This window comes from Halichoeres trimaculatus, unplaced genomic scaffold, assembly GCF_033239565.1.
Source record: "Halichoeres trimaculatus isolate MK-OKI-2021-1 unplaced genomic scaffold, fHalTri1.1 fHalTri1_scaffold_12, whole genome shotgun sequence".
Taxonomy (NCBI): domain Eukaryota; kingdom Metazoa; phylum Chordata; class Actinopteri; order Labriformes; family Labridae; genus Halichoeres; species Halichoeres trimaculatus.
This window is the reverse complement of record NW_027437190.1, coordinates 19,986,693-20,010,948: the sequence shown is the minus strand read 5'-3', so window position 1 is coordinate 20,010,948 and position 24,256 is coordinate 19,986,693. Positions and strand designations below refer to the sequence as shown.

General features: G+C 38.2%; 1 protein-coding gene across 3 annotated transcripts in view; it reads left to right on the top strand.

The window, feature by feature from the left end:
* The window catches only part of LOC141800189 (CUB and sushi domain-containing protein 3-like), a 214,653-nt gene that overhangs the window by 45,811 nt on the left and 144,586 nt on the right, over nt 1–24,256 (top strand). For all 3 annotated transcript variants that reach the window (XM_074682596.1, XM_074682597.1, XM_074682595.1), the window contains exons 4-5: nt 5,674–5,868; nt 16,040–16,283. In XM_074682596.1, coding sequence (XP_074538697.1) covers nt 5,674–5,868; nt 16,040–16,283 — 439 coding nt within the window. The remainder of the gene's footprint in view (nt 1–5,673; nt 5,869–16,039; nt 16,284–24,256) is intronic.

Here is a 24,256-nt window from a genome sequence, read left to right as displayed (position 1 = left end):
AAAGTTTGGCCTTGAATAGAAAATGTATAAGCACTGCTGTGGTATCTTTCTTAAAAAGTATGGTGTCACAGTGTAGAAAAATTCATAATTCATCACATTTTTATTTGGATGAGTGCAATGCCCACTGTCCCAGCGACATCTGGCAGCTGAAATTAGAACTCTGTTCAAGGTTCATGGGCTGCTTTTGGTTCTGATGCAGCCTCAGAGGTCCACAAAAATCAGAGATTATGAATTTACTTTGAGCCACACCACGATCGTACAGACAGGTGTGAACTGCAGCATCCATGGTTGTTAAAAAGGAAAGAAAATTAATATTAGAATGAAGAATTAAAAGACTTTAAAGTGTGACTTTTTAATTATGGCAGGCATTCACCAGAGAAATGGTAGCAATAGTTTTTATTTTGCATTTTTAATGCACTGAGGAGTCTTGCCAGGTTTCTGTGTTAAATATATGCATTGGTGCTGCAGAACAAAAGTAGTGATTAAAACAAGTGCTCACTTGTATACTCCTTGTACTACTGGATTTTCAATTAATGCTCCAATACATGCAATATTTGCCCTTTGTTACCTATGCTATAAAAGACACTGCCAAAAATGTTTGAGTTCTTAAAAAAACATTTTTACTCAGAACTGAGGAGTTGCTCTGTCATGTTTTAGTGCAGTTTGGAAGGTTTGGATGTTGAACCCTTTTGAGAGTTCTGTGTGGAGGGTATAGATTCACACTATGTTTAAAAGGCTAATACCTACTCTTGTTAAAAGGACAAACAGTTTCATAAACAATTAAAGTATTGGATTATATAAGTTACATTCTATTGTGGTTCTACATTCATTTAATGTATGATTGTAGGGAGGTGTGGGCTCTGAGCAATGATTAAAAAGAAAGAAAAACGAAAAAATCTTGAAGGAAAGAACAAGAATTACATCTCACTGCTCAGAGAGGGGTCACTGCCATTAAAGGTTGATCCAGTAACTCTGGAAAACACTGGTGGAAACAACAATAAGCAGCCATGAAAGACATTCCCACCATGTCATACATGGACATTAAAAAGCTCACAGATGAAACAGCCAGTATATTTCCCTTGTGTATTACTTATCTGCCGTGTCCAAATGATAAGGCAGTGGTTAGTGCCACAGATCATTTTTCTTTGTGTTTCCTGCAGACTGACATCATTGTATTCCACAAAAGTATGCTGCCATTGAATAAATGCAAAGATATGCTATTTACTGATTTAAACATAAATAGTGTTGTGCTCTCATCCTACTTATAACACTGTGGTAGGATTCAGTGATGCCTCTTCAGCATAAACAGTCTCATTCATATGAGACAGCTGTCACTCTGTCCGCTGACAGACTGGTTAAATCTAGCGAGACTCTGAAACTAATGCAGGTAGTACTCGTATTTGTTTATTTATAACCAAATCAGTTTTTGACCAGTTTTTAATTATTGATATGCCAACACAGACTGTTACTCAGATCTGCAGTATATTGGAGATAGACTGATATGGATTGTTCCAGGCCAATACCGATACAGATTATTTGTAGTCTGTTATTTGAAGCCGATATTGATTTACAGTCAAAGTGCAAATATTGGTGTCAAAATTTTGAACAATACAAACTCCAACACTTAATTTCATTCAAATACCTTTAAGCATGAGTTTATTAAAAAGCTCCCAGGCTTAGAAGCATGATTTATGAAGTTAAATGAAAACTTAAAAAATAAATACCTGAAGTTTTCTACAGTAAATAAAGTTTTTAAAATTTTAATGTATCTGCAATAATTGTAATCACTGCATTGCTGATTGGCTGTTTCCCAAGCTGTTTCCCGGCCATACCGGCCGTCGGATTACACAAATACCTGGTGCCGATATGCCTCAAAATGCAGAATATTGGCCCGGCTCATAACCTGTCTATCCCTACTGTATATATTTTGATAGGGTCTTTTTCAAACCAGCCACTACACACTCGCCCTACCCACTACCTCTCCATGCAGGTGAGTCCACTGTGTGTCACCTCCTGACTAGTGCTTATAATTTTCACTCTGGCTGCTGTATTTTCTAGAAATGCAGATGCTGAACTCTGATTTTTTTTTTTCTTGTCTTGCATTGAAATATGTAAAGAAAGGGTCTATCTTGCCCTTGCCGACTGTTAATTATCTTAATCAAACTCTGATAACTCTTCAGCACAAAGTTGCTTTCACTGCTTCTTGGAGAATTAACAAAAGTCTTTTACACTTCGATATGTTGTATGTCAGCTGCACTCATTTAGTGAACTCTCTCAACATAGAAAAGAAGACATGTATAGCCTACTTTGTAATATATAGACATGATTCTAAGCCTGCTTTCCTTCTTACATCATTGGCACAGTTCTCCACTCATAAGTTATCCCAGAAATGCCTTTAGCTCACTTCAGCTGCTGGCCTCATCACGCTTTATTTAGCTGCCTGATGAGTTTAAAAAGCTAAAGCACAGTTTGCCTTTGGTAGTCACCCGTGACTGTCACCATCCTTGATTGGTAATATCCAGTTAAAGGCTGTTGGAGATGACTTTGGTTTAAAGTGATGGAAACTTCTGCTTGCACACAGCATCCGACCAGGAGAAGTAGACTTTCTGACATTCCCATGGTTTTTTGGGTTGTTGTTGTTTGCAGCTTGGTGATGGGCTGAGATAGAAACCAATACATGTTGATCGTGACTGTAAAGAGGCTTTTTGTTTTCATTCTTTTTTGTGTGAATTTGAGATACTACAGTTACCTTTAAAGTGTTGAGTTACACTTTATTGAACTTCAAAGAAGTAATATTTAAAAAAATAAAAGGAAAAAAAAATCACATCTCCTCTCAACTCATGTAGGGACAGAGTTACTGTAGCTGCTTATGATCCTCCTGTCTCCTTACTGCAGTTAATAACTAGATTTATTTTAAGTATAATGTGAAATGCTGAAAACGAAACAAAAATCAATAGAAACTTGTTTGTTTTCTTCTTTTCTTCATTTAAGGTATACCGTGAAGGCCCACATACAGTGTTATTGTTTAATATTTAGACCATATATGCACATCTTTTGTTCTCACAAATGTACATTACTTGGGATATATGACTGTTGGACTCACTGTAGTCTATAAACAATGTTTTTTTTTAACTTGAATTAACAAATAAACTTAAAGTAAATCCTCATGTAACTCTTAAGAGACTGGCCTTTCATCACCCTTGACCCACTCTTCAGATGTGAACTCCCCCACTTTGCAATGCGTGGGTTTTATTAGAATTGTACTTTTCATAATTTCATTCTTTAGTTTTAGAAAGCAGTACCAGAGAAAGGTGAAACACCTAGATGAAAAAGAAAGCAAAGTTTTGTTTGTTTGTCTGAAAGAGTAGAAGTTTTTATAACTATGTTTTCTGTAAAGACAGCCTGTAGTTTAGGGTGTCTGTATGTAACGTGTTTGACATTAAATTGTAGTTGCAACTGTTCTGAAATGTCATCCTGCTTTATTTAGGTTGCACTCTGGTGGTATTCAATTTTGCTCATAAACATGAACAGCTGGCAGTTGAGGCTGAGAATTTATATAGTATTCATTAGAGAGGGTATTTAAATTTGCATGTGAGCATCTGCAGTGTAGAGTGGATTAATAATTAGATTTTAATAATGATTCCTAGAAATGTACTCACAAAAACATGACTTCAAATGTGAGCCTATTAACGAAATCAGTGAGGAATATTCTTCCCTCCCATCTCTGTCTGTCTGTCCATCTAATCATACATCAAACTAACTCAGTTTATAGGAGTGTAAAAATGTCTTGTGGTATCCAGGCTTGCCAGTTGGAATAATTAGCCGTAAGCAGATGGCACAATCAAGAAGAAATAATTTGACTTGACTGCATGATCAGTCAAAGGCTTTCATATGTGAGGTTTTGTATTCCTATCAACATGACATCTTTGGATCAGATTAAACTAATTGGCTTCTATTGATCATTACTCACAAATTCAGTTGTAGTGTCTCTTTCCTAAAGTTGAGTCAAGCACATTTTTAGAAAGCACTTTCATTACAAAGATTTGAGATTATGCTTAAAAGAGATTTTTCTAAGAGGTGATTTCTTTCTTTTAAATCTTGATGGAAATTGCAAAAAAAATCACAAAATTCTTCTGTTTTTTACGTAAAAGTTCATAATGTGTAATTGATACCTCAGTCAAAAATGCTAAGATTTAGTTCAAATTTTTACATATGTACATTTTGGACTTAAGAACTGAGGTCATAATTGTCACACTTGGTGATTTAGGAGAGTACAGTGGAGTTTTAAATTTGCTATTTAGCCAGAAAAATTTTGGGTCTTTTACCCAAGAGAAAGTGCCTCCAAGAAACTTTCAGTAGTTTCAGTTTGCTATTTGTAGGGTAGGATGATCTGTAGATGGCAGACATGTTCATGTTTGCAGTTGGTCATAAGTTTCTTACAACGCCGCAAAGTGCTGCTGCTGTGGTTACAACATCATGTCTCTCAGTGGTACATTTAAATTTGAGTGTCATTCTGACTTTCTTGCCTTTGGTGTGTAGTTTATGTTGTCAGACCTTGTTGAAGCAGACCCTCATAGGACATTCAGAAGCAGACCAATAATATAGCAGTAAAATAACAGATTTATAGGCCTTTTGAGTGAAATACTGGAACATTATTAATAAGTTCAACAAAGTGAAAGCCTTGTATAAAAATCTCAATTGGAAATGTTACATGACTGTACTATCTTCATTTTTCCAGCACATTTTTGCTTTAATTGGCAAAACAGTGGCAGGAACAAAGACAGAAGAATAAAAATGAAATAAATGTGATAAAACAGGCATTTGTCAAGAGCCAAAGTGAAAAGCAAAAAGATTAAAGAGGTAAAAGAGTGAAAGTGGTAAAAGATTACAAACCAGATTAAAAGAGTATGATATCTTTACAAAGAATTTATTTGCCCTTAGGATCTTTAGTTTTACAAGCTGAGTCTGGATCACACAGATTTTAAATTTAAGAGGCCAAATATGAATTGTTTTAAGTACAGTTGTTTGAAACAGAAGCCTCTTACATTTTTTTGCAGAAACTTGAGTGAGTTCTCCTGAAAACTTGCAAAATTATAGCTGACATTCAGTGCTGTAACACTCACTTTAAAGCGTGGGGGCATTTAGGAGCATACCTGAAGATGACTGTAGTCTGCAGCTGTAGCCTTGCCTTGATGTCTTTGCGACATATTTTTTTGTTACCTTGCTGTTTTCTTCCTCTTGCTTTGTTCTCTGTGCCTTGTGTATTTCGCTGTCCCCTGTTGTGACTTTGAGCATTAGATTTAGTGAACTCTTAATGCAAAGAGATGGGTGAGACACCAATGCGTGACTGAAGCACTCCCTTGGCAATACATTTTATCATCTTCCCATATTAATGTCAGCTCTTCAGACATAACTAATCATCTGAGTACTAATGGCATCGCATTCTGACTAGTGCTGACATTTGCCAGTTATTAAGTGTGTGCAGACTTTTACACCAAGGTCAGACTGTCAGGAACTTCAAATGGAAAATGGTAATCTCTTAGGTAGCAAAGATATGAAAAATAAAGTCAACGACTTTGTAAAATGAGAAGTAGCAAAGAGAAGGAAACACTCTGATGTGTTTTAGTTTCTGCATCATTCCTAACAGAATTCTCTTCTGTTTCTGTGTTTTAGAGCTGAGAAGCAGCTCGTGTGGAAATCCAGGGGTTCCACCGAAAGGTATCCTGAATGGAACTCAGTTCAATGTTGGCGACAAGATTCGCTACAGGTGTGTCACTGGCTATGTACTGGATGGACATTCACTCCTAACCTGTGTGACCAACGCAGCCAGTGTGTCAGTGTGGGACTTTCCTGTTCCAATCTGTCGAGGTAAGAATGGCTTATTGCATTAGATCAGTCCGGGCTCTTGTTGGCCATGGAATTTGTAAATGTATTCTGTCTTACTTTTAAGAACTTAGTTCATGAACTTCATGTGACAAATGCTGCTTCCAACTTTTTTCTCCTAGCTGTACAATTTGACTAATGGAAAAGATTTTATCTGCTTAGTTTTAGTGTCCTCTAACACTTTGAAAATGGCCAGGTGATTGGTTTAATTTGACCTTTCTTTCTTCAGGTTAATTACATTTTCAATGATTGGCAGAACTTTTGATGGCTTTCTGATTTGGTGAACGGCCAGACGCAGTTAAGTCTTCATTAGATCTACACATTTATTTTCAATCTGATGTGAGTAGGTAATTCAAACCGTAGAGTAGAACTTGATTAGAGTCTCTGTGACTCTGAAGGTTAATTAAATATTTATACTATTAGAGCAGTTAACTTAAACATATTAGGGCTGTAAGCAGTGTTGTATCTGGATTTGGATTCTGATCTCTAACCCTTCTCTAATTTTTGGTTCTGCTATTTCAGCCTCTCTTTCCAAACCTCACAGTCTTGCTGTAATCTCAACTTTATGGCAGGAATAACGTATTATTATTATTTTTTAATAAATCAAAACTTCACAGGTTATTCTACAATTACATAATAAATTAGGGAATAAAATTAGGCAAAAGGAAAAGCTTAAAATTCATTACAGTATCCAGATCATCTTGCGGCCAATTCCAATCTCAAGGAACTCCTTACTTTCTATATTATTCCTCCAATCTCAACATCAAGAACTGCTACAGCTTTTTTTCTTTCTGTGTTTTTCTTTTTTTTTTTTCTTTAAACAGTGGTAGCACATCTCATGACTCATTTTCATCACTATTTGAAATCTTGGTGTAGTATTCTGGTGTTAGGTGTCGCTTCCACTTGTGTCATTTTTTTGCGCTGGCTGAACGGCTTGTGTTTTCACACAAATGTGATTTGGTGTTTTCCTGCAAACAGTGGCCTCAGGAAAATCACTTTAAGAATCGTCTGTGTTGTTTGTCACAGTGCTTTCAGTTAAAAACAGTTTAAATTTTGGAACACTGCCACACTTATCAATTTCACTTCTTGATCACCTTCAAGTAGAAGGGGGGCTTTGATTTCATGTTTGTCAACAGCAATGTCAAAGGTCTGTATGTAGGAGAAAGTCACCACAAATTTTTAGATAAAGTATCTAAGTCTAAAGCTGCAATGCACGACATGATCTGAAAAGCTGTTCCAGTTTCTTGTTGCAATATTGTTGTATGAGACAAAATTGAAGAATTCAGAGCACTTTTAAAAAAAGAGCCAGTGGTCCACTGAGGAATACAAAATTGCAACAGGGCAGCTTTCGTGGCCCAGCAACAGTAAACTGGTGAGCACTGCTCTGATTTTGAGGTTGTGGGCTCTACCAGAAAAACAAAAACAAAAAGTGAAAATGCACCTTAGTGGACACAGCTCCTCAAGCTGCTGTCAACTTCTGCTCCAGTGAATGAACTGCTGTTTATTAAGACTGGGACAATATGCTATTCTCGCAGTTTGATTCTATTATGATTTTTGGGGGTGCTGATTTGATTTATATTGCGATTCTTTGATATTTACTGTTTTTGTGATTTTTAGTTTGCTATTTTGACACCTGACCATGCAAAAAAAAGTGATTGATTATTATTTCTACTGACTATATCAGGAGCCATATGTTCCCATAAAATGCCGATCACGCCACTCAGAGAGAAACATTTCACCTTCTGCTGGAGAAAAGTGGTAACTAAGACTAAAATGTAGAACTTGTAATTGGAAAAAAAATGATTAAAAAATCCAGATTTTCATTTTGTCAAACAAAAGTCCTGGTATATTATGCAACATTTTTTCTCCCACCCCTACTGTTTATGTTCGCCCCATTCATGTCATTGGAGCTGGAGTTATTGTGTAGTGACATGGTAAGAAAAATCAATTTACATCTTTTTATGTATTCAATACAAATATCAACATTTAGTCCTCTCATACTGATAACTGTATCACACAGGTGAAGATGCCAATAAATTGAGATTGTGAAATTTTCTGTTAAGATAATGTTGGGTTTGGCCATTTTATGTTTTATGGGTATCATGCGTGTCCCCCCCAAAAGTACCCCCATATAGCAAAGGTATTCTGTAGCTTTAGTAAAAACTAATTCAGTCATGTGATTAGTGTTTATTTTTAGTAATCTGACTCAAAGATGTCCCTTTTAGGGGTGAAAAAGACATTATTGCATTAACTGGAATAGGAGACTATACGTTTTTAGCAATGTGAAATGTACATGTTCTTTTTTCCCCACATTCATTTTAATACCTCTTCTGAAGCATGAATTATCCTTACATGATGGATAAACTTGTTCTCATACTTTATGTGCTTCTGTAATGATAAACATGTGGAGTATGAGCTGGAATATTCATGGCCCTCTGAGTAGTGATTGAATTCCTGTTGTCAGAGAAATCACTGAATAAATCTTTGCTCTGGTCTATGTCTGAAATGTGCAAACTCACATTCACAGAAGAAGGTATATATTGGGAAGGTCTTAAAGAACCACCTCACCCTTTGCCTACACTCAAAGCACTCTTTTAGCTGGCAGAACAAATTTGCTCATGACATCATATTGGACAGTGCAAGGCACAGAAAAAAGAAAATGGCCCAGCATATGTATGAGAAATGGCAAGCTCAAGGATACAAAAAGCTGCAGATGGAGGGTTCTCTTCCATTTCAGGATGGTGTTAGCCTCTGCTGCCGTGGGCCAGAAACATCACTCCTTTCAGGCCTGGGCACTGCTTGAGCCACTCTCTCCCTCGCCTAAATCCGGCGCAGCTCCTGTATGTGCGCAGATGGTCCTTTGATCTTATTTCCTCAGAGATCCTGCCCTTTCTGCTCATCACCGATTGTTTCACACTGAACACACAGCAACACAAATCACTCCTCTATCCACTGTTCACCCCCATCATCTCCCAACACCTCAGTATCTCAGTCACCTACTTTTGCCATCATTCCTCTCACTTTCATCTTTCTCCCAGTTCACTTCCTCCAACTTCGCAGATGTCAAAGGTTTGTGTTTGTCAAAGGTTTGTTTGAGTACAGAGAACCATGGGTAGACTAGAGCGTGAAGACTGTCATGGAACATGCAGGGATACATACAGCAACACATCAAATTCAAATGGCGTGATATAAAAAATGACACAAGACCACAGAGCCCAGATTTGAATTGTGTATAAACCATTACATACCTGTAAGATGATCAGATACAAGCGCGATATTTTGACAGTTAACTTTATTTCAATTAACAGGAGCAACTCCAGCTTTCAGTCATGAGACAGAATTGATAGAACATGGACACCAGTGTGGTCCAAGTGTAACATTTCTTGTCTTCCTTTCCACCAGCTTTTCTCTGCTAGAATAAAATGTTTGAAGCTGTCAGCATGGTTATTCATCACTGTTTCTTAGAAAAGCAGAATTAGAGGCTAAGACTATTTGGGTCATAACACCCTGATAATATTAACATAAATTTGTTTGTCGTGCCTCTCCATCTCATTGAACGACAGCAAAAGATCTTCGAATGTTGGTAAAAGATAGAGAACTTATAAAAAAAAAACATTGTGATGTTTTTAGTTTAGGTCTAAGAGATGAAGTACTGCCATAAAAAACAGACAGCATCCGATTAAGGCAGAAAAACACTGAGATGGGAATACATTGCTTTTCTAATCGTGAGTTACTGCAGCCCCTCCCAGGAGCCCTTTTCAATTCCTTCCATCTAAATTGTCTCTGGACATTCATTAAACCAGGCACTGAGACAGCAAACAGGGACAGCATGGTAACATGAGAATATAGTTTATTGATGCACTGTCATTCTTTCTGCCATCAGCTGTCCACAGAGCAAGAAAATTAGGCCACAGAAAAATATCCTTAAAAACATTTCCTTATGGTAATTTGACTGTAGTAATGTCACATATCTCTTCAGCAGTGCCTGTGTAACTGTGTACCACACAAATTGAGGAATCACACATAAAAACTTGACTTGCCCACTTCCCCAAGGCAAGATTTTTCTGTAAAGCAAAGGGTTCAGTTTTCTCCCAAGTAACAACTGACATAAAAAAAGCTTGCTATCTTTTCCAAGCAACGAGTGGCGTGTCCAGGCTTTTTGACTAAGGGTGACCCAAACAGGGACTTATAAAGGGGTGGTGTTAGGGTCAGAATACATGACCGAATTTAGCAAGAAATGCTATAAACATGTCCACAGGCAGAGCTTTTGCAAAAATATTTTTATCCTCTTGCGTGCTACAAAACTCAGGGCTGTCTTCCTGCTAGATCTTTAAATTCTGGTGATATTCTTGTGTTAACATTTGGTGTCAGAATCTCAGTGGCTTCTTAAAGGCATCACCAGTGTTTTATTCTGAGACTTCAGGTACTTATAACATGTAACCCTCCAGCATCTAACATTCATGTTTACACAGTGCCTATGTGCGACTCTCAGGTATTACAGTCAAATTCGATGTGTGCTCTCTTGCCATATTGCTCTTCAGATCATCTTTTTCTCTCATGATTCTTTTGAAGCTAAGATGGTCACTGTAATGAAAAAGCCCCCTGCATTAGGCAGCATAAATAACAAATCTTGCACCCATTTCACATCTCTTCACTGCTCCTAAATCCTTTGAGTGTTTAACATGATTTACTGCTCAGCAAATGAGGGACTTACTATACACAAAAACACTTCCTGTACATCAACACAGGGATTATTACAAAGAGAAAACCTGAGGTAGCGTAAAAAATTATACATGGGTTCCTTCCTTTCTCTCCTTTAGGGTGAATATTTCTAAGTAGAAAGACAAGCGTTGTATATCTGATCAAAGTCAAGGGGAGTGAGGCTTAATCCCTCCTCAAGTAGCATTAGATTGCTGATGCTGGGGATGTAAATGAGCTCAACTAAAGCAGTCCTAATCCTCAGCACCATCTTTTTTTCTGTACACTGCCACCATCTTTAAAAGAGAGGGACTCCTCTCTTTAAATCCTGAGCATGCTCTAATGATTTGCCGAGGAACACATTGCCCAACATTCATTGACTCTTTTATGCTTCAAAACCGTGTTGGCAGCCTGCCCCTCAAACACTGCCATGAATCCCAATGAAACAATGCATTTCAATACATGGAACCATTGAGGCATATTTTGTTTAGAATTTTCAAGATGTGCATTTTTTGACTCAAACAGCAGTTTGCCAGTTCACTTAGTAAAGTGCCACGCGTGGCTGCTTCTTAAAGAACAGCCAAGAACCCTGTCTTCCTCTATGCAGTGATAAATTGTCACCCTGCATTTATCCAAGTTTTGTAGGTATAATTGGCTTCAACTGTAAACACATCAGTGTTAAAAGTGAGGTCATTATCATTAAGTGCAGTTCTGGAAATCCATCCAATGCCTTGGATAAAGTCGTATGTTGTAATATTGGTGATAAATTTAGAGCTTACATCAGAGAACAAACTACAGCATCTTTAGTTTTTCCAAAACATCACTCCTTCAATGCAAACAGTTGGCGTTTCCCCGTCACATACATTATCCTTAGTTTACCTTGGGAAGGCGGTAACATTGTTGTAGAGGGGGTGAGGGGTGTTGTATCTTCAAAGAGAAGGTACTGGGAGATGTTTCTTGTAGTGTGTTTTTCCAGCTCTCTGTCCGCTATATGGAATGAGCTTGTCTGTGTGTGTAAATGTGCGCACATGTTTGTGTGTCTGTGAACGCATCGGGGCAGAACTTTGCATGTGCGAAACAGCGTGAGGAGAAATGTGAATGCGACATTATACAAATGACATCCCGTCATGCAAATTAGATTAATATCATAAGGCTATTTAGTCCATTAAATAAAAAAACAGAGTATAGATCTGATTTATAAGAGAGATAACTCTAAATCACTTTAGCTGTGAGCTGGCGCTATGTAGAAAATAAAATTAACTCGACTTCTGTGTGTGTGTGTGTGTGTGTGTGTGTGTGTGTGTGTGTGTGTGTGTGTGTGTGTGTGTGTGCGTGTCACTGTTCAAAGGTGACCAGAGAAGATGATTGTTATCATGGCAAACACGTCACAGAAGGCTTTTTACAGAAAGCTGTAAAAGCTTTTCTGTCTATGTTCCTGTGTCCTGTGAGAGCATTGCCATTGTCTTTATTTTTTTATGATAAAGACTGTCGAATTATTTACCACAACAGCAACGTTGTGTCCTCAGTGCCTGCTAGTCAAAGCATAGAATATAAACAGTGCTAAATGACAGCCAGCTATTTCTGTCATACTCTCCATGCACCTCAATGCCTAATTCAATGGACTCAGTGCTGTGCCCTCTGGCTGTGTGTTGGTATTTACGTACTTACTTACTTATACATCAACTTTTCTCGTGCGATTCCTATGGGCCTCCATAGATTCCCTGCAAGCTCAGTTCAATTTATTTTGGATGACCACTTGAGAGTATGAGCATATCGTTGTCAAGAGGGTCCCAAGTTCAGCAATAACAACAGTGTATTTTTGTTTTGTTTATCCTTTTTTTAAATTTTAATTTCATTTTTAATTTTTTCGCAGTTTGATTTTTACAAATGAAAAATATGGACAGCCAAGTATCACAAGTGCCTAAGCAATTGATTTGAAGGGGGATTGGGAGTTTGTGCAGCTTAAAGTGTACAACTTCTGTCTTTTCCGGTTGTAATATTTCTTTTTCTGTTAATATCGACTGTTAATTTTATGTCAGACTTTAATGTATTTTAACATTAATAATATTTAAATAGACTTAAATACATTATTTGCTAAACCAGAATGGAGCATGTATCTGTGTGTTTCATGGTCCATATTAACAGAACACCAGCCTGATCAGAATAAAAAAGGTGAATGTAAACACTTGAGACCAAAGAGACAAGCATTATCTGATCCTAATATGCTTTTTGTCATTCAGACCTGATCAAATACTTGATCTGATCATTTCTACTGTGTTGGTGTGAAATTTTCCCTTAGTGCAATTGTCTATCTACTCCATGGTTAAAGGCTGAGAACACTGAGTTGTTCAGACAGGATCATGAACAGTTAAAGTGTTGAATCATAATGAAATATTAATGTTTTATGTTAGCATATAACCATATTTAACTGACATTTCACATAAAATGTATCCATAAGAGGAATAAAGCCCCTCTCTGTATTCCCAGTCAGTCAAGTCCATGTTATTTCTGATGTATCTGATAAAGTGAGTTTAATTAAGATTCCAGATTAAGCCATCATTAAGTGAACTTGTTACTTTTTTGTACTTTTTGTCAGTTTTTAAACTTTTATGTCAGTTATGTTGATTTTTTTTTTGCCATTTGTTTGTTTTTGTGGTTACTTGTTATCACACTGATTGATGTCAACATAACAGACGTTTTTTAATGTCTCCTTATGGTCCACTCATTTTTCTGTTCCATTTAGCAGGAACGCTGCCAGAGAACAACAACACATAGTTATCTGGTCTGCCTGATAATCCAAGAGACACTAAAATGCTCAGTTACAGACTAAAACCAGTTTGAGGTGCATTTTCTGCTTTGCTGAGGTGGTTTTTAGAGGAATCCTGTTTATGTTTCCAGCACAAGCAGTTATAAGACAGTGTAATAGTTGATTCATTTGTCTAAAGAAAATGATTTATACCAAATCATGAGAACATATGAATTACCCTTAACGATGCCATACATTCTAAATGTAAAAATTTTGGCAATGTCACTTGAAAATGATGTGCAGCCTAAACTTGATTAATTGAAAAACAGCTTTAGCAGTTAAATGTATAACATGTAGGCATTTGTTTCGGAGCCTCAAGACCATATTCATAGCCCTTAGGATCCCAAATCATCAAACGTTTTTTAAACATGGTATCCATATCTTCATTAGTACATACTGTTTTTTTTTAACTGTATCTTCTTGAACTAAAAAATATTACAATTTTTTGCTACAAATCTTATCATGAGTGATGGCACAGATTTACCATCTGGACTGCTTGAAGTCTAAAACAGATATGATAAGAAATTAGGCATTAATTAAGCATCAGTATTTTATTTGATTTTGTTCTAAAACAAAAGATTTGCAGAAGAGCTTTCTAACAGTAAAGACCAGAATCACAGGAAGACAAAAAGGTTTTATATTTCCCTTCATGTTCCTCCAGCATGATTGTGGAGAACCAAGAGCATAGCTATAGTGTGTGACGATACAAATAAAATAAATATTTTCTTGACAGCAAAGGGAATGTACATACAGTAGATAATATGCAAAGGATAATTTTTGAGTAAAGTTGGATAACATTTTTTTAAATCTTTAGAAAACAGTTTAATAGCTAAGCTCAAAACAAGCAAAAAAAGAAAAACCAACACATTGATTGCCATAACGCTGCAAGCTGAAATTCCATTTTATACATTCCTGACATTTCTCTGACTCTTTATATTTTCCTTTTCCTTTGATTTTTCTTGTCTGTTTCTTATCAATCAATCTTTCCATCACCCTGTTTTGTGTTGGGCTTCGTGTTTTATCCTGACTTCTCCTATACTTGCCCCCTCTCATTATCAACCAGTACTTCGCCTCTTCATCCTTGTTCTTTTTGTCTCGTCGGCCATGAGGACTCTCTGCACTGCCTTCCTGTCTGTCATCAAGGTTAAAAATTGATGTGGCTCCTTCGGTTTGACTCTGAGCACTTTAATATTCGTTTAATTTCAGCCTATAGCCAATTACTCTATAAATCTGCTGGGCACTCTTAGAAATGTCATCTTGAATGCAATGAGAGGAGTACAATTTGTCACTCTGGGTAAGAGTTACATGGTAGAGAGTATAATGATTTAAAGCAGAAACAAATCACGACTCCATGTGCTCTTGTTGTTACAAGACCTCAGGCACTCAGTAAATGAATGCCTACCCTCGGTGTTATTTTCAAATGAGTCTGCCCCAGATATGAGTCATACATGTGCGAGCATCATTGATGTCTCAGACAGTATCAATGCCATCTCCACCCTTCCTGTGAAGACTTTGATCAATTGCTCTGCTCTAGTTAATGTGTCAAAGGACATGGATCAAGCCTAATAGCAGCTCCTACTCTCCCATCTTCTTCCCTTTTTTCTTCATCTTCTTTTGAATTTCATACATTCGCCTCCTTGTTCCTTGACCGATTGAGTAATGCAGCATTCAGGAATGTTCCATGGCTGGCAGCTCTGACAGCTCAGAGAGCAACGCTGAACCATCAAAGGTTTCAGCTGGCACAGCTGAGTGTCACATATTAGTCTTAAATGATGTGAAAACTGTGAAAGCCCTGCCATCATTAGAATTCTTGAGGGAGAAAAAACAGATACAGGGAAGGAGGGAAGGCTGGTGAGTAATAGTAGAAAGATCTGAGAGGGCTAGAAGGAAAGAAATAGGGGGAGGTAGATGGATATGAGAAAATGTATAAGAAAGTGTGTGTGTAGGTGGGGGTATGTGTAAAAAGGGGAAAAAGATGTGAAGTGAAAGAGAGCCAGCCACTGTTATGGCAGAGTGCATTAACATTCAGCAAAGGTATCAAGCTCCCCACATTGGAGAAAAATATACAATTTCACAGCATTATAAGCATTATTTGTTTGTTTCCTGTAACATGAGGGGGGCTCCAAGGACACAATGTTGAATTACTAACTCTTGGGTGAAGAGGGGGAGACAAGATGGAGGAGAAAGCACAAATGAGATTTCCAGGACTTTTCTCTTCACATAAAATCTGCACAGAAAGAACAGTGACTGAATAAAAACACATTAAATAGACCAACACCTCTGCCTATCATCACTTGTGTGGATGCTTCATGATAACTGTGAGGATGGAAAATAACCCATAGCAACTCCTTTTATCTCATTTTTTTTCCATTGTTAGCCAACCAATTATTGAGTCAGTATGAGCTTTAAATGCTGGTTTCACAACTTGTAAGTGTGAAAAACAAACAATGTAATGTGTTAAAGTGTCCTGTGCAGTCTCACCACCAGCTTCCACGTTGTTATCTGTCCATCTGATTTATCTGAGAGGACGAGAACAGGTGTTTCATGCCTGAAGCCACATTTTTTACCGATGTCAAATTTTCTGTAAAGCTCTTAAATAACCCGGAAACCTCTGTCCCCACCCCGCCCTTGCCTTTTCCTTTTGACTGACAGCGGAGGACACGTGTGGTGGCACCCTGAGGGGATCCAGCGGGCTCATCTCCAGCTTCGATTTCCCCAGTGGTGACTCTGCTGGAGTAGGAGGTGGAGGTGTGGGAGGCCTGGGCAGCAATGGGGAGTGTAAGTGGACAGTCCTGGCAGACCCGGGCGACACCATCTCTCTGGTTTTCACCGAATTTCAGATGGAGGAGAAGACAGATTATCTGGAAGTGGAGGGCTCTGAACCTCCAACCATCTGGTAAGTCTAGCTTTGAGGAGCTGTGTGAGTGTATAGTGCCTGTTTTCCATCAGACAAGCATTACAGCAGGAACAGGTGTTTCTGTTTGTGTTTATGTAAATGTGCCGTGGTACTGTCAAGGATTTAGCCCATGGTGTTGGAGAATTGTGGCACATCAGTTTGTATTAGTGAGAATGCATGTTTTGTTTCCTGAGTGTTTTTAAACCAAAAACTGTACTAAGAAGGTCGACATACTTTACATTTTCACAAAAAAACTTTATTTGTTTTCATATGTGCTGCTGAAAATGTTTGCCATGAAATTTAAAAGCTGAAGACATCGGCTCTCTCACACAAAGTGAGTTTTCAATGTCTTGAGTAAAAAGCCTCTGCTCTGACAAATTAAAATCTCTTCATGAATAAAGTATTTCATGAAAAAGATCTTAGGGCTGCTGATTATGAAAAAGGAGAATAAGGAAAAAGGAGGTTTTCATCAGAGTTTTATGAACTTTAGTTAAAGACTTTATTTCACAAATTAGGTTTGAAATATTTTATCTATCCATGAAATGTTTTAGAGAACAAAAAAAACAAAAACTTTTAGGCTTTGCCAACCAGAAGAAAACAAACAAGTTTTGAGTTTAGATATAAAAGATGAGGAGAAAGCTGCAATACAGTGACTCTGAGTTTGTTACAAAGAGAAGCAAGGACTTAGAAGTTAGGCCTTGGGATTTGTTCTTGTTTTTTGGGACAACAAGGGGGTTTGCCTGCTGAGATCTTAAAGCATGCGAAAGAGCAAAGATTGGTATGTATGGTTCAGCATGACCATGTAATATTTTGTAGGAGTAGCACTTTAAATTCAGCGTCTGTCTTGAAAGCTAAGAGAAAGTGCGAGCTGACTGGCATGTAAATGTACCTTAGCAATGAATTTTCATGGACAGTTGTGTGCAGAAAATGTTTTAAATATGCCTTGTAGTTCTGATTGAATTAAACAAACTCACACTGAGGGCACGTGATTCCCTGTTACATAATTTAAATTACAGTGCACAAATCCTTGTCTGAGACTGCTTTTTCTGTCTTATTTTTGTAAAGCATTCTGCAAACATTGGCTTATTGCTTGGTGGGCCTCATGTAGAAGTCGCTCCAAACAAAGAACTATACAACAGGTTTGAACTCCCACCTTGGCGCCACAGTTATCTATCTCCACAGCGTCCACTGTGAATGACAGAATCTGCCAGGTTTACGTGTTTGTGTCACGCTTTGGTTATAATTGGCTGGAAGAGGCTTTAATCAATCACAGAGCTATGAGCCCTGTTGTCCCTTGGAGTTGTCAGAGGGAGGAGAGAGGCAGACACAGTGTCGCTGGGAGGCAGGGAGAGTCAAAAGGAGAGGTGCTCTGAGTGTGGTGATGACTGCTAAGTGTTGTATGTTGACGTAACTAAAGAGAGCGTGACAGAGAGCTTATAGGGATGACGCTGATTTGTTTTGACAGAGCAACAGGTAGCCCTCTTCTTTCATGTAGAAAAGAAATGCCTCGCTGTTTAATAGTCCCAAGTGGCAGGCATTTACAGGTACAGAGTGTAAAATGCCAATATTAAGTGGTATCAAACCATTAGATTCCAAATTATGCAACCACTCAAAAAATGTATTTGGTTGTGTTAGATGGTGCCCTCTGTGGATGGGGAGTTGCTGCTAAAAATACACAATTCTAAACATGTTAATGAATATTATATTCCACATCCATCAAGTTCTGCTCTGCTAAATACCACTGAATGCTACACACTATATCTTAAAGAATGCTAACATATTCCTGCACCCTACGACCTTCTTTGGATGAATATTATAAAGCAGCTTAAATCCTTGTTTCTCTAGATGTAAAGCATCTTTTCTCACAACCTAAATTTGATAATGTACATTTTTCAAACTGTGATAAGTTAGGAAGTTTCCTTTAAGTTGGCTACCAAAAAAAAACATCATCTTTATTTTTGGATGATACCAAAACATCAAGTTTTTAAAGAAGTTCTAAATAATTATTACTCTTAGCATTAAAGGGAGGCATCTGTTGTGTCTGAGCTGTAGCCCAGCCCTCTGCTTCTGTCTGGAGGTGTAGCTCTGGCTGATGATGACTGCTACAGGTTGTTAGAATTCAAAGAAGACAGATGATATCTCGTAGCTTGGCTCAGTTTGGCATAATTCGATTTAGAAATTGGAAATCAGGTTTTATGAATGCTGTGTTTTGGCTATCTAAGGGAGCTCCATAACAAACACAGGTGTGTGAATGTTAACATGCAGGGGAGAATGAAAGGATGTTGCTGCTAGATTTCTGAACAGTCAGCACATTCACCAAAGCCAATGACATCATTTACCCACAAACTATAACTCCATATCAGAATCAGAATAGCCCTTTTTCACCTAGTACCTTAAAAAAAGAATAGTAGGAATTTGACACCAGTTTAAACTGTACCCTTGCCGTACAAACATGTATAAGTAAACACTCAATATCACATATAAAACAGGGTTTAAACAAGTTAAAATGAGCTTTTGTACAAACACCAACAACAACAACAAAACTTTATTATCTGAGTTTTTTTGTTGTTGTTACCTTTAAACCAGCCAGCTAGTCAGAATTTTAGTTAGTTTTATCAATAAGCAAAGTAGTGGTTTTGCAAATAACATGAACTAAAGTTTGAGACGATTCATTGCTTTTTATTGTTGGTTATGCTGAAATGACTCTAGCAACATCTGCCTCTGGACCTAGTTGTATTGTATTAGATACACCTCCTCCCTCTGTTAACTTTACAGCTCAGAGTTCTGTTTTTGGTGCGTTAACTCGCGATGTTGCCACATGATCTTAGTAGTTTTCTGATAGCATTGCAGCTTGCAGTATCTTGGTATTCAGCTCTAAAATAACACCAAACAAAGCTCCTCTCCTCCATCATGCATCGAGCAGTGCATAGCTGAGTGCTTTGACTGAGCGGCAAGCAGGGGAGGGTGGAGGGGGACAGTGCAGAGAGAAACGAAAGTGAAACTTAAGAACATGTTGTCTTGTTTGTTTCTTGATGTGAAGAGCTGGGAGGGAATCAGGCAGGGATTATCCAGGCAGCAAAGCAAGTCCAAATAAGCAACTGCATTATAGAAAACAAGCCCCAAGAACCCACAGCCCATGACTGATGATACGTGCAAGCGACTTTTTTTCCCTCCTCTCTTAAAACAAAAACACGCTTGTGCAGGTGCAGGATAATTTTTCTGGGTGGGCAGGGAAGTGCAGTTCTGTCTGTGAGAAGAGCACCAGCAGAGCAGCAGAGAGTGTATGAAGCAAACTCCGAAGAGAACTACGTCCCAACGTCTGTTAATATTTACGTGACTATTTGTAGTCGATGGTTACGTTACATAGAGTATATTCCATATATCCCCCACCTCCATGTGACAGGTACCCATCCTTAGACTTACATTATGCCTTTTATACAGTTGCAGATTACTCTTTATGTGTAGCCATTCTTGTAGTTTAAAGTTCATGGAGTGAAGATTTTTACCATTAAAAATATTAATGGAATATTCGAGTGTGTCTGGCACAGTGTGAGAACACTTCATTGGAGTTGTAGCCCCTGAGGGTGAAATGACACATTCACCTTTTCCACACCAGCGTCCAAGTAGAGGTCCAAGAGAAACAAACTGTGTTTATTTATCAGCTGGAGCAGTTAAACAAGCAGCCCCTTCAGTTTTGGAGTTTTACTTGTTTGTGCGGTGAGCGGTCACCATGCTTCACTTGAGTGCTTTAAAACTCCGAGATGATGTTATTTTATGTCACCAAATGTCACAGGCTGTCAAGCAGAGTTCTCGTTTTAAGCCCTACAATCCAACTGGGACCCAGTGAGCTTGAGTGCATTGGGGCCAGAATATTAGAGATGCCTTCAACTGGGCCAGGTAAACAAACAGACAAGCAAACAAACACGATTCAAAGCGAGCAATTCTCTCATGCCCGTAAAATTCTGTGCTCTCGCCTTCTCTATTTTTATGAGTGTCTCTGTCGGCATACAAGGCCATTGGTGGGCTAGACTTTGAAGCATCCTAACATACAGCACCTGCTGCAGGCAGAGACAGGCAAACTGTCAATTCACCCTTGAGGTTTAGAGCTGCTTAACGATGATTGACAGCCTGGCACCTCCAAGTCAGCTAGATTTAGCATCTCTTCTTTGCCTCTTTCAGGCAAATAGTATTCAAGCTTGACCCAACTTAACTTCTTATCCTCTGTCAACCTTGAGTATTAGAGTTGACATGAAGTGATAAACATGAGTAAAAAGATGTGTGCCAGAGATAAGCTACAAATTAAGACCCCAACAGAGTGATTGGCCTCTGTGCTAAAGAATAAGAACGGAAAAATCAAGAAGCACAATGTGTGCAGAAATTGTGAAAGGTTAGGTCAAAACATATGTTTTAAATAGATGTGATTACTAATGATATTTGCTTTGACGTGTGTAACAGATGTAGAATAAGGTGAAAAATGGAGCAACCAGCTCAGACTGCCAGTTAATTCTCTAAAGGGTAAGATAGATGTTTGTCTACAGAAAACTATTCCTGAAAGTTGAAATTATATAAAGTCCAAGACTTTGGGGTGAAAAATATGTTTGGTTTTATTTTTTATTTTTTTCCGGACAATTCTTTGCAGCTTTTATCCCTTTATCAATTGAGAATTTCTATCATCCCTGCAAATGAGTTTATTGATTCCATCATTGTCACGCTCTGGAAGGTTGATGTGCAGCCACACATCAATCACCATAAAAACAGACAAAAAAAATCTGTTTCCTTTGACAAATGCTGACATTGGAGTCTGGCAAGACTGAGGAAAACAGTTCTTTGATATTCTTCTGACCTTTAATGTGATTATACAGGCCTGTTCGCAAAGGGCAAAAACAACAAGCTGTAGATTACACATCACTCATTATTTCAAGTATGGACTCAGAACAAAAATCTGAAAGGTTTTGCAGACATTACATATGCTTGTGCTTTATGAACTATAAAATCAGATCACATGTATCTTGTTACTGTTTTCCATCTTTTGTCTATCTTACCCTTTTTTCTTTGATTAAATACCAAGAACTCTTAGATTTCAGTGTAGATTACTGGTTCACCAAGTAGTCTTCTGGTATTTATCATGGGGCTGTATATATGAACAATCCTATTCCAATGGAGTGGCTCAGTGTTTGTCAGGGGAACACTACAATATTCAAAGCAGATTTAGTGAAAGAGCTGCCCTGCAGCTAAATGACCAACTTTGGTTAAGCTACCATGTGTATTAGATTTACTTTCTTCTTTCTGGGATTTGTTATTGATCTGCTTACCCATCAAAACACTTGTAAAAGCTTTCTTCCTCTGCAGTCTGCCCAGGAGGAATCCAATGTTTAATTGAAGAACTGTGAATCGGCAGTTGACCAAGATATTCCACTGAGCTAAATAATGTAGGAAGCTATAGGGTTACAGTAACAAGCTCACTTTTCTCCAGAGCAGATTCCCTGTCAACTGACACCAAGCTGTATAACACCTCATCTTCACAGCAGTCCCTGATGAGGGAGTAAACAGTAGCTACTGTCTTACATAAAATATTTTACTATTTCTCCCTCTTGTCAGATTTTATAGAATACATAAAGGGGGAAAAGACACATCAACCGGCTTTATCTTAAGTGAAAAATCGGAATCACTGGTTGTCTGCAGTGAACCAAGGTATAACCTTGTCTGTAAAATTAAGTAGAAACACAAGAGATTTAGACTTAAAGCTTTGGCCTCAAGGCCACATTTGGCCACAGCACTTGCACACTGGGACTCGTTATGCTGGTATTTTGATGAGATTCCTGTGTGCCCTTCAACCCTTGAGCCTGTCAAATTAAGCCAGTTATACTCTGGGAACTTTATGAGAGCTCACTGGTGACCCTCACACACCTTTGTTAGAATTTACCTTTAGTCCCCCGGCCTAGAATTCAGGATATGAGGCATGCTGATGGATTAAACTGGTCACATAAAAAACAATGCACTCCTTTCCAAATGTAATCTCTGAAAAGCCATATTTTACTTCTATGAAGGCACAAATAGGCTGCCTGAGTGACTGCAGAGATAGAATGGCAGTGAGGAATCCATTTTCCCAATTGGACTTTCTCATGTTTTGTCAACCAATATGCACTGGAGAAGATACAATAACAAAACACTAGACAGCACTCACTTGTTCTTATCTGTTTCAAGGAGACTGGGCAGCCCACTCTCTGGGAGTAAATTATTTGTTCATATGACAGTTGCATTCCAGAGGACGCGTGACAAGTATAAAGGATTTTTGAAGTAGCCCTGAATTATTTTGCACAACCATTTGGCTGCTGTTTAACATTTAATCTCATGGTAGATGAAAATGATTAATGCCTCTTGATAGAGCCATTCACATACATATCTTCATCAGTGAAAGTAAGTAGCTACATGCAAGTCAACAATTTATCAGCCCAAATCAGACGCTGCAAGTCTTCCTTCTGTGTTGGCTTTCAGCCTATGAGCGCATTCTTGTTTTTCTTTGAGCATCTGCTCTCACTGGGAGGACAGCAGCTGGAGGGGGTGTTGAGGGAGTGTATTTCCTCTGTTCAAACCAGGCATATCCAAAACGATACCACAAGACATTACATATTTTTCACTGTGTACTTTCATTGCTCTTTATGTAGCAGGGAGGGTTTAGCTTGCAGACTGTTCTTACATAGATTAATAGAATGGTTTACTGCACTTAGATACAAATGTACCCTTTGCAGTAAGTCCTCTGTAAGGTGTCATTAAGCCTTGATTTACTGCTGATTGCAGATCATGTTTCACTTCCCCTGCCATGCTTTCCTGTTCTGACAACAGTATATTCACCACCCCTGGTCTTAAATTTGTAGCATCACTCCTGTGCTGCCAGGAGCATCCGAGCAACTTCTGGACCGGTGCAGCTTTATTGTCACAATCTATTTTCTCTTAGACTTCTTGCAGAAATCTAGTAGATAATTTGCAGCTTCCTCTTCAAGAAACATGGAGACACTTTCCTCTAAATAGTTCAGCTAACTGAAGGCTGCTCTTTTTCATTCTGCTCGTATATTGGTGTCATTAGCATTTTATCAATGACACAACGAGAGAAAGGTCAACTTTTGTGTGAAAATCAATAGCCTTTTAACTCTCCTCTACAAGCTGCCATCATCTCCCCTTGTGATGGATAATTTGGATTAAAAATATCAGTATTTAAAAACCCCATTTGGTTTGTCAATAGTGTGAAAGTAAAATTTGAAACAGCCTATAATTTATCTGACAGATGCACTATTTTATATGCTTTTACCTTTATAAATGCAACAATTTAGCAGCAGAAAAAAAGGAAATTAAACATCAAATAGGGTTACAAATGTATTTCTTGTATCTGAAATGGCCTCTAAGGGAAAAAAGTCCCCCTTTCCTCTTTGTTTTTCCCATCCCTCTTTTCCTGTCTCTTCCTCTTTCTCTCAGTGCCACTTTCATTTTTTCCATTTAGCTTTTGACTGCCCGCCCCTTAGGTGGCTCCACAGTAAATGCCAAAGAAATTACTCACAAAACAAACCTTAAACATGACTGCACACACATGAACACACACACACACATACACACAATCCCTGACATGAACTACTACACAGATGAAATAACAAGTAAAAACATTGTTTTTTTTAACCTAGTCTAAGTGGGCACATCAGGCTCGGCTGCACAGCATCATCCTTCAGCGTGTCCCAAGCCTCTTTTTAAAAGCTAAAATGGCACTGCTATCGACTGTTGTGTGACAAGGCTAGGTGTAGGGATTGCAAGGCGATGGAATAAAACCTGAACTGGTCAGCTAGACAAATGAGAAGACCCGTGGCAGCTTTAAATCTCTCTGATTATAGAGGGTCCCTGATGCTTCTGCCACGCATTGAATACAGCCTCTGATCAAAAACACAGAGAGTTTGCTGCGTGTAGTCAGAACACTGGGAGAGTCATGC